At 35.0% G+C, this 10,137-nt stretch overlaps 1 protein-coding gene across 1 annotated transcript; it reads right to left on the reverse strand.

Moving 5' to 3' along the window:
• Nucleotides 1-3,801: 3,801 nt before the first annotated feature.
• On the reverse strand, nucleotides 3,802-7,262 carry LOC149159235 (L-ascorbate oxidase homolog). Its single transcript, XM_089433445.1, has 8 exons — nucleotides 7,025-7,262; nucleotides 6,827-6,936; nucleotides 6,444-6,714; nucleotides 6,185-6,311; nucleotides 5,536-5,878; nucleotides 4,891-5,262; nucleotides 4,554-4,632; nucleotides 3,802-4,233 (listed from the first exon to the last, which is right to left on the reverse strand). Exons 1-8 carry the CDS (start codon nucleotides 7,163-7,165, stop codon nucleotides 4,030-4,032), a joined length of 1,647 nt encoding a protein of 548 aa, XP_089289571.1. The 5' UTR covers nucleotides 7,166-7,262; the 3' UTR covers nucleotides 3,802-4,029.
• Nucleotides 7,263-10,137: the final 2,875 nt, after the last annotated feature.

A 10,137-nucleotide genomic window follows, 5' to 3' on the forward strand; every position in this document is an offset into this window, starting at 1 on the left:
TAATTATTTAGGATTTTAGGGTTAGGTTATTGTACCGAGAGAGCCATGTGTTGTACATGGTGGGGGTTGGGTTCATTGAATCTAAGGTTCATTGAATATGGAAATTAGTAGAGACTCTTGTAAACCAAGTTCAATATCAATGCCAGGTTGCATATGTTGAGGTCACACAAATTGAGGTGCTCAATAAGGTGAGGGTGAAGGATTCATCAACACTCATTGTATTTATGGGTGGGTGGATTGAAAGTAGAACACATTGAATACCAACACTAACACAAATATACCTAAACCTGAACACAAATTGAGGTGCTCTACTGGGTGATGTTAAATGATTTAAACACTTTTTGTCTATATAGGTGAATTGAGCTTATATTACAATGATTATGAATATTAACACATATCCATTTAAACTTGATCTGTTATGTATATTTGGGTTGTGAACCTCTGTTACGTATTTTGACAACATAGAAATGGTTGATGTATGACACCTGAATATGCATACTTAGGCTTCACAATCTTGACCAACACTAACACAAATATACCTAAACTCGAACACAAACTGAGGTGCTCAACTGGGTGATGTTAAATGATTTAAACACTTTTTGTTTGTATAGGTGAATTGAGCACACATTGCAATGAGTATGAATATTAACACAGATCCATTTAAACCTGGTCTAATATGCATATTTGGGTTGTGAATCTCAGTTGCGTATTTTGACAACATAGAAATGGTTGATGTATGAAACCTGAATATGCATACTTAGGCTTCACAATCTTGATGTGTTTTTCAAACCCGTATTTGGATGGGTTAGATGATAAGCATCTTGCTGCATTTGGAATTGTTGTTTTAGCTTCATTATATTGCATTGTTGATTTCTATTTGGGTAACTCATACCTCTTTCAATGCAGAGAAAATTCCAAACCATTAGCGAAAGCTCGAGAGAGAAATATGAGAAGCATAAGGGAGTGGCGTTGGTTATAGGGGTAACAGGAATTGTATGAAATTACTTAGCAAAATTCTTGCCTTTATCTGATACTCCTGGTGGACCTTGGAATTTTATGGAGTTGCTAGGAGGGCTAAGCCAGATTGGTCTCCAGATAGTCCAGTGGAATATGTTCAATGTGATGTTTTAGATAGAGAGAAAAATTTAGAAAATATCTCACTGTTGGAGGATGTCACCCATCTCTTTTGGGTTGTTTAGGTTAGCAGAGAGACATAGGAGAAAAACTGTGTAGACAATGGAAGAATGTTGAGTAATGTGTTAAATGCCCTCCTGCCTAATGTAGATAATTTACCACATATATGTCTTCAAACTGGGGGGAAATATTACATCGATCCATTTGATGTAGTGGCAAAGAATCGTAAATATCAGCTCCATGAGGCACCCTTTCATGAAGAGCTTCTTTCCTAGGCTACATGTGACCAATTTTTACTACATTCTCGAGTATATTGCATTTGAGGTTGCAAAGAAGAAAGAAGGATTAACTTGGTCCATTCACCATCGGACACACATATTTGGCTTCTTTGCTTGGAGCTTGATGAATGTTTTAGGCACGCTGTGTGTTTACATTGCCATTTGCAAACATGAGGGGTTCCCTTTCAAGTACCCAGGGAACAATATTTCATGGGAACATTTTATCGATGCATCTGATGCAGAATTAGTTGCAAAACATGAAATTGGGGTTGCCACATATCCTTATCCAAAGAGCGAGGCCTTTAATTGTGCTAATGGAGACATGTATAAATGGAAACACCTCTGGAGATTACTCACAGGTAAATTTGATCTGAAACCATTACCATATGAGGGTGAAGGGTTTAGTTTGGCTGAGGCGATGAAAGGCAAAGGTCTGGTCTGGGATGCAATTGTCAATGACAATAAGCTCTTGGATTGAGTACATGGGAAGGAAGTTGCACATGCCTCTATTTTGAGTAGACTGTTTGATTGTATTACATTTAATATTAATATTCATTTTTTTGTACAAATTGGGCTATAGTTGGATCACATAACATATCACATCCCTTTTCATCTATAATCTTCCACCATATGCTCTACCGTGTTAGAGCGTTTCCTTTGCAACATCTGGTGCAAATACTAGCTTTTAATAACTTTTGTCGATATAATATTTTTCCTCAGTGAATATAACTTCACTAGTAATGTTTTTAGATTAAAAACTTCATCACATCAATTTCTTTCCTAACAAACCCCCAACATTGTATGAAATATTATATATTTTTTTCACATTTAAGAAGTGAAAGTATAATATTTTTCAACTTTTAATTACTTTTTTTTTTCTCTTTAAAGTTGATATATGATTATGTTACTTTATATTTACAAAGAAATATTTTATTTATGGGTTTTACTACATCTTTCTGCTGCAATGAATCAAGAAGTGACATTATTAATGTTTTATATAGTTTTTAATTAAAGCTGATTATATATATGTCCTTGCTCAACGTGGAGTTGACATGTGTCCCTCTTAACATAAAAATAAATGTTCTCTAAATAGAAAAGAAATGTGGGCTATAATAAAAAAACAAAAAAGAATATATGCATGTTTAATTAGTAGTCCATATGAACTAATATAATTTCATGTAAAGTATTTAGAAGTATAAAAAAATGTAAGATGTTTAAACCTTGTACTTTTCATTTTTTTTAACATGTGACTTAAATAAACTATTTGGATATTTATGTTAACTAATTTATGTTGATATCAACTTCATATAGAAAAAAATGTTAAAAGAAAATATTTTAATGTTAATTTTTTTGTTTTTTAATGGCTAAAATGGTTGAAGTGGTCTCTGTATTTTACACTTTAATTCCTTTTTAAGTACATGTTTTTTTGGCCAGATTCAACAAAGAATTTTTAGAATTACAAGTTTAAGTTATGTAATCTTTATAATATTCAAAAATACAATTTAAACGATGAAAAATTACACGTTGTTTTTTACCCTCTAAAATAAATTTATCCCTGAAAAATTTAATCTCTACACATATTAAATCTATACTTAAAAATAGATTTTTTATTTTTTTATTTTATTATTTTTATTTTTATCAAAATTGAGTAAAGGAAAAATTATAAAAATCAATAAAATATTTTTCTAATGTAACAACTAAAATGAAAATAAAATTATAAATTAATTTAAAAAAAATACATTTCTTTTATTGAACGATCTAAATGTAATAACAAACTTCCGCTTCTCAACCATAAAAACCTTTTAGATAACTCGCTAGCAACTAAAAAAAGATTGGTAACTCACGGAAATCGTAAAGCACTCCACCAAACTCGCAACTATAAAATGGATATCCTCGTGGAAAGATGGTAAAGCAGGTTGAGACTGACTGCCCTGATGCCAAATAATTTATTCAAAAAGAAAGATTATAATTGATTTATAATTTCAAATTATATTCGGTGTAAAAGAATAAAAAATTTTCAAAAAATTTATGGTTTATTTTGTTGTTCGAATGAACTTGTGTCAAAATACAATTTTTACATTTAAGATGGATATGGTATCTAAGAGGTTACAGGTTCAAAACCAAAGGGGGTAGAGTATGTATACCTTCGTAGACTTAGCAGTCAAATAGCTGCGCGAAGATGGGTCCCTTGTCCCACAAACAAGAGGTCTCATACACCAATTTGGTGTCTGGCTTGGCTGTGACCTTAAAAATGGATATTATTATTATTATTATATTATCCAACCCAAAAATTGAAAACGAAAAATTAAACCATTAGTGGAGAAGGCCCTAAAACTTTAGGAATGCAATTACAGATACATATTTAATAAATAAAAAAACCGATGAGACATAACTAAAAATAACTCTCCAAAATTCAGGAAATCAGGGTTCAAATTACATTAAGTATTTTGTCTTGTTATAATATGCGGCTCAAGAAATAAACTCCTTACTAACTAGAATAGATCGTCTTTAAATCAAGTCCAGCCATTGCGAATTCACCCCATTGTTAAAAAAAAACATCGCAATTCCATAAAAGTGACCTCCTTATCCACTAGGTACCTTTATTCCATAAGGGTGCCTAGTCAACGAAGCGCCGAGCCTCCGCACAAAGGATAGCATTGTCAGGGATATCATATTCATCTCTAGTTGATCTAACGACAGGCTTCACTCTCACATATGTTTGCTGACCCAGGAATTGGCGTGGCCAGGTTTCTGACCTCAGGTTCCACACTCCTGCATTATCAAATGTTACCAGAACAGCGGTCCATGATCGTGGATACACCTGTGTTGAAACAAAACAATACCACAATCAGGGATGTGAAATTGGGATGGAATTTCACAGGCAAATTGATTGTAGTTCGGTGATTTTTCCCTTAAATTTTATCTTAGAAACTGTGAAGAAACCATTAAATTTGATGAGTCAGGGATGGAATTTTACCGTTAATTGTTTATAATGAGTAATTTTCCTGTCAAATTCTATTTTAAAACTGTGAAGAAATCATTAAATTTGATGCGTGAGTTTGTTTTGAAATTCTATCCCTAACCATCGTTAACTTACACAAACTAACTATGGAGATAAAATGTGAGGGATTGATTGCCTACCTGGGTTGTACAACGAGAAACTGCATCAAACATATTGTAACGCTTCCTACGGGCAGGCGTCCATGTACCACCCTCCATTCTGTAGATCAAAAGTCCCATATCACAGATTTTCCAAATTGAATTTCAAACTATTGATAGCTAGTGATCTCTAATGGAATCATGTTAAACAAAACCAGGATATTAAAGTTGGTCAGAAAAATATCCCCACCCCACTTGATCATGAAACCAAGAACCATTTACAACAACAGACAAAATTTCACCTTTGCAGCTGAGGACTGGATATCCATCACCCAAAACAAAACAACATGGATTTCATCAATTGGAAATTAGAACTTACCCCACTACAAAGAAAGAATATCCATCCAAATGCCATGACTGGACAGTGTTTTCATTGTTCTGGAACACAATCTCAACAAAAGCACGGTATTCCACAGACAGCAGAGCAGTCTGCAAGTAGCCAGATAAAGATTCCCCATTGGGGCTATCAGGAATGCCTCCCAAGGTGTACACTCCACTGATGTTGTAGTAATCTGCAAGCTGCAATGGTGTGCTGGGATTCACGTAAGAAACGTTGTTCACCGCATAGCGTTGTTTGCCATTAAAGACGCGGGCTGAGTTTGCTACCACAATAGTTCGATTAATGGTGATGCTTCCATAATGGTAAGTTCCTTGTGGATTGGGACGAGCTGCACTGGCTGTCAAGTTCCATCTGCACAACAATTTCCTAAGTATAACTCCCACCAATCCTCCACTATTTAGATATTTTAAAACTCAAAACTGGTCTGCATATGATTCTTCTCTCAATTTTTTCATAGCCATCCCCTCTTCCTAATCATTCCCTTAGCTATATTTCCTAATAATCTTAAAACATTAGCAGTCAAACATTATACATACATCTATCTTTCTATAAAGTCTATACATATATACCTGCACACACATTATGATAAACTAGAACCTAATCTAAGAATGCCAAGAACCAAACCTGATGGATCTGGCTTGTGATAGGGACTGATCAATGCTTGTTAGACCCTGTGGAATTGATCCAGAAACCTTCTCATGGGAATTGCTATAGTGGAAAGTGGCAATGCCAAACAGAACTGGACTAGTGAAACGAGTAGATGCAACCATGTAATAGTCTCTAGGTGGTTGATTTGTAGTGACCAGAACAGAGTAGGATTGGCCTACATGAATGTCAAGAGAGTCATAAACATTTTGAATAGTGTGAGATCCTTCCACCTCCACAAGCTTCAATTTGTGACCCTGGATCTTGAAGTTCAAAGAAGATGACAATCCCACGTTCGAAATCCGGAGGCGGTACGTTTTTCCTGCAGATGAACAGATGAGTTATTTAGATATATTAGAAGAGACATAAACCGATTGAATAGGCAGGATTTGCCTTAAAAACAAATTAGATTTGCCTTGAAAACAAATTAGATTTTTGTGTCCAGAAACATTTAAGTTTTTGATGATGGGTTGAGTGTCCACCCAAAATATGCAACAAAATAAATCCTTACACAGTTTCTTCCAAAAATGCTTTACAGCATGAACTGTGAAAATTTATACTCACTTACATTTATATTAAACCCCAAACCCAAAGGACTTCCTTGGTATAGAGAATTGCATTAAGGTACCTTTATCCACTGTGATTGATGCAGCACTAGATGTGATTGATGCAGCACTAGATGGCCCATGGCCATTAATTAGAATAGCATCAGGTTGACCAAGAGAGCTGCCCATGTCAAGTGTTCTTCTAAGGATCTGCCCAAAGCTAGAAGATGGTCAGAGATTGATGCAGTGTAAAAGAGCATTCTGTGCACAGGCTGAAGTTGAAGATAGCCATCCTCTTTAAATTCAAAAAACGTATTTGTTCTGAGATATTTAACAACTTACTGAGTGATTGGTCTTGTACCAGTCACCTATGAGTAGAGTAATATCACCATCGGGAGCAGGGAATGGAACAGGGATGAGGGGCCTGCTAGCTACATTTAGCCCTCCAAACCCTCCTGCTGCTTTGTGCATATACAATGATGGAAAGTAATAGTAGCTCCCCACCTGGTCCTTAACATGGAACTTGTATGTAAAGTTCTTTCCGGGTGGTATAGGGCAGTTTGTTCCAAAAACTCCATCTTGCCACGGATTTCTCCTCTGTTGGATCCCTCTCCTGCACCAGAAGTCCAGAAAGTGTATAAGAATCTCAATGCATAAATTAAAAAAACACCAAAGAACCTATAAATTTAATCAACCAATACACAAAGAGAACCCAAAGAACTTACCATGATATTAAGAAACCCTCATCAAGGTTGTTAAACACATTCAGAACAATGTTATCATTAGTCACAACATCAATTTGGGGTCCTGGAAATTTCCCGTTTATCAGAATTCCCTGCAACAACAACAATGGGTTCAAGACAAATCCTGGAAAATCTTTCATGAGATATAAAGGCCTGATATTTTTTAAAACTATACTATACCTGTTGAGGGATACCAAGAGGCCTTATTGTGCCCCATGTAACGTGCCAAGTAAAGAATCTATAGGGATCATCTGCTAGAGAATAGCCCAAAATGGCTATTTGGAAACATACACATATTACAGAATTGCTCAGGGAACCCATTGAATTCCTGCTCAAGATAATGGGAGCTTCCTCCAAGTCTCGCTTTATACGAGTTTCAGCAACGAATCTCCTTTTCCCTATAATAATGGTCACTGGGCATGGATTTTCCATAAGGGTTTAATGTTTTATTTATCTGTTTTTAGTAAGATTTTTTTGGAAGTTTTTTTTAATGAGTTTTTAGGTTTAATTTCCTTAAAATTTAATGAGAATTTTCAATGAGTAATTCTTGGGCAATCCAAAAATTTTAAAATTTTTTCCCCGTACACAATCGAAATACCCTTGAGATTTTTTAAGACACTAAATCTATATACACAATCAAAAAACTAATTTAAATAACGAAACAGTAAATCTTATGATTCTAAACCAAACTGTGTTGATTTTACGGTTCCTGCGTTATGTGAAAACTTTCCTGCCAAGGAATTTGGGGCAAAAAGAAAGAATGCGACATTTGGATGAGCCCTCCAATTGATTTATGTGTTGGCTAAGATTTGGGGTGCACGAATAGCTTTGAAAAGTCCGTAATTTCACGACTTCGTTCATGACTTTAGTCCTGGAATCCAATTTGGTCCTTTGTTGTTCAAAAGTTTTCGAAAGGTTGCTTTCGCCGGTGAAATCCAAGGGTTCTGAAATGATGGCGGGGTCATTGGGAATGTTCCTTTGCTTCTAACTTATTTGCAAGTTAAGTATTAGATGCTCTAAGTTATTTGCACGTTATTCATAGCTAAGAGTTAATGATTGGTTATTAGATGGTTTATAAAATATTCTAAAGGAAAAGAATAATTTACACATTATAATAATATTTGATAACGTTTTTTTTTTTTTTTTTAATGTAAATGTGATTAATCTAAAAGGTATTATTAAAATTAATATGAATTACAGAAGTTTAGAATTAAATATTATGATATGATAAAATTTGGATATATCTATGGAAAGTAAAGCATTTTGTTGGTCAACAAAAATAAATAAGTTATTGCTTACTTGTTTCTAGATATAAAATTATGTATACGAAAAGGAAAATGCTATATAAAATATTCTTAGTTGAGAGTTAATGGTAAAAGAAAAGAATATCTCACACAACATAAAATTTATATGATAAAATTTGGAAATATACATGGGAATGTAAGGTATTTTATTTATCAATAAAAAAATTAGATTATTGCTTAGATATGAACTTGTGTGTATGAAGAGGAAGATGCTTTATAAAAGATTCCTGGTTGAAAATTAATGACAAAGAAAATAATAACTCATACCGCATAAACTTTATATAGTTAAATTTGGAAATATTCATGGGAAGGTAAGGTATTTTATTGATCAATAAATTAGGTTATTGCTTGATTATTTCTAGATATAAACTTGTGTGTATGAGGAAACATCTAACATTTGGGGTGGACACTCCATCCATCATCCAAGACACAAGAAGTTGAATAATGATGTTAAAAGAGAATTAAGTCAAGGACAATAACCATTCAAAGGAAGGGGTAAATAGCCATTGAGGTATAAATAAATTAATATAAGACAATAACCATTCAAAGGAAGGGTAAATAACCATTGAGGAATAAATAAATTAAATTAATAAATTATTGAGAAGTTTGAGAGAAAATATTTTTTTTGGTCAAGTAAGAGTGGAGCCTTCTATTAACCGCAAGAAATATTACATATATTACATGTCTCTACAAGTGTAAAGACCAACAAGGGCTAACCCGATGAAGATTAACCCGAAACAAACCCGAAACCTTATGCCTTGGTCTTACATCTAAACCTCCGCCCATTATCCAACTCGATGGCCATTCAATAAGACCTCTCGTGATTCAATGTTCCTGATCTATTGCATAACTCCTTTAGGAGTAGGGAGAGCTGACATCATAAAAATGGGTATGGCCTGCAGGACAACCTTTGTAAGCACAAGGCACCCTGCCAAATTCAAAGATCTGCATGTCCATTTCCTGATCCTATCCTGAAGTTTGTTAATTACCGGCTCCCACACTCCCCTACTTAGAGGTTTTTCCATAAGAGGGATTCCAAGGTACTTAGAAGGTAACTAATCCCTTTGAAACCCTAGAATTCTGGTGAGGTTTCTCTGAATAGAAATGTCAGCATTAAAAAAGATTTTTTTTTATTTATCAAGGCTTACCTTTGTACGAGCGACCATAGCAAAGTCTTTCAAGATTTATTTAAAAGCTTTGGCTTCCTTGACCATGGGAATGCCCTGCAGCATAGTGTCATCCACAAATTGTTGGTGAGTTGAAGCAGCTCCATCTATGGTCAGTTTTAGTCCTTGGATTTTTCCTTCAACACTTGCACTTTTTATCACTCTGCCTAGTCCTTCCATCACGAGCACAAAGAGGAAGAGGGAAAGTGAATCTCCTTGTCTGAGACCCCTATAAGGTAGAAAGGTTCTGGAGGGCGAGCCATTAAGCAGGATTGAAAAGCTAGCCATGGATACCAGGGCCATAACCCATCTAATCCAGTTGTGGTTGAAACCATAAGCTCTCAGCATTGCCCTGATGTAAGACCAGCTTAGCTTGTCATAAGCTTTCACTAGGTCAAGCTGTATAATCATACCAGCTTGCTTATTGCTTTTAAGAGAGTGTACCATCTCATGAGCTTGTATGATGTTATTGAGAATATGTCTTCCTTCCACATAACCAGTTTGCTCCTCTGAGACAAGAGCTGGAAGAAGTGGCTTGAGTCTGTTAGCGATCACTTTGGAAATAATCTTGTACACCACATTACATAAAGCTATGGGTCTGAATCTATCCGATGTCATAGCTTTTTCTTGCTTTGGAATCAAAGCTATGAAAGAGGCATTGAGAGCCTTCAAAACCGTTCTGGATCTTCTGGAGTCTTCCACTACATCAAGGATGTCTTGTTTGACTGTTTTCTAGCATGCCTTGAAGAAGTCCACATTGAATCCATCCGGGCTAGGAGATTTCCCATTTTGCATCTCATTGATAACTTCACTGACCTCATCT

The sequence above is a fragment of the Pinus tabuliformis genome, chromosome 5_2 (assembly GCF_031772625.1).
Source record: "Pinus tabuliformis cultivar Carrire ecotype Pingquan chromosome 5_2, CPIR1, whole genome shotgun sequence".
NCBI lineage: Eukaryota > Viridiplantae > Streptophyta > Pinopsida > Pinales > Pinaceae > Pinus > Pinus tabuliformis.

Coding starts and splice junctions, on each gene's coding strand:
- LOC149159235 (XM_089433445.1), bottom strand. CDS start 7,165: ATGGGTTCCCTGAGCAATTCTGTAATATGTGTATGTTTCCAAATAGCC. Junction 6,312..6,443: donor GGTACAAGACCAATCACTCA/GTAAGTTGTTAA, acceptor AGCTTTGGGCAG/ATCCTTAGAAGAACACTTGA. Junction 5,263..5,535: donor TCACAAGCCAGATCCATCAG/GTTTGGTTCTTG, acceptor ATTGTTGTGCAG/ATGGAACTTGACAGCCAGTG.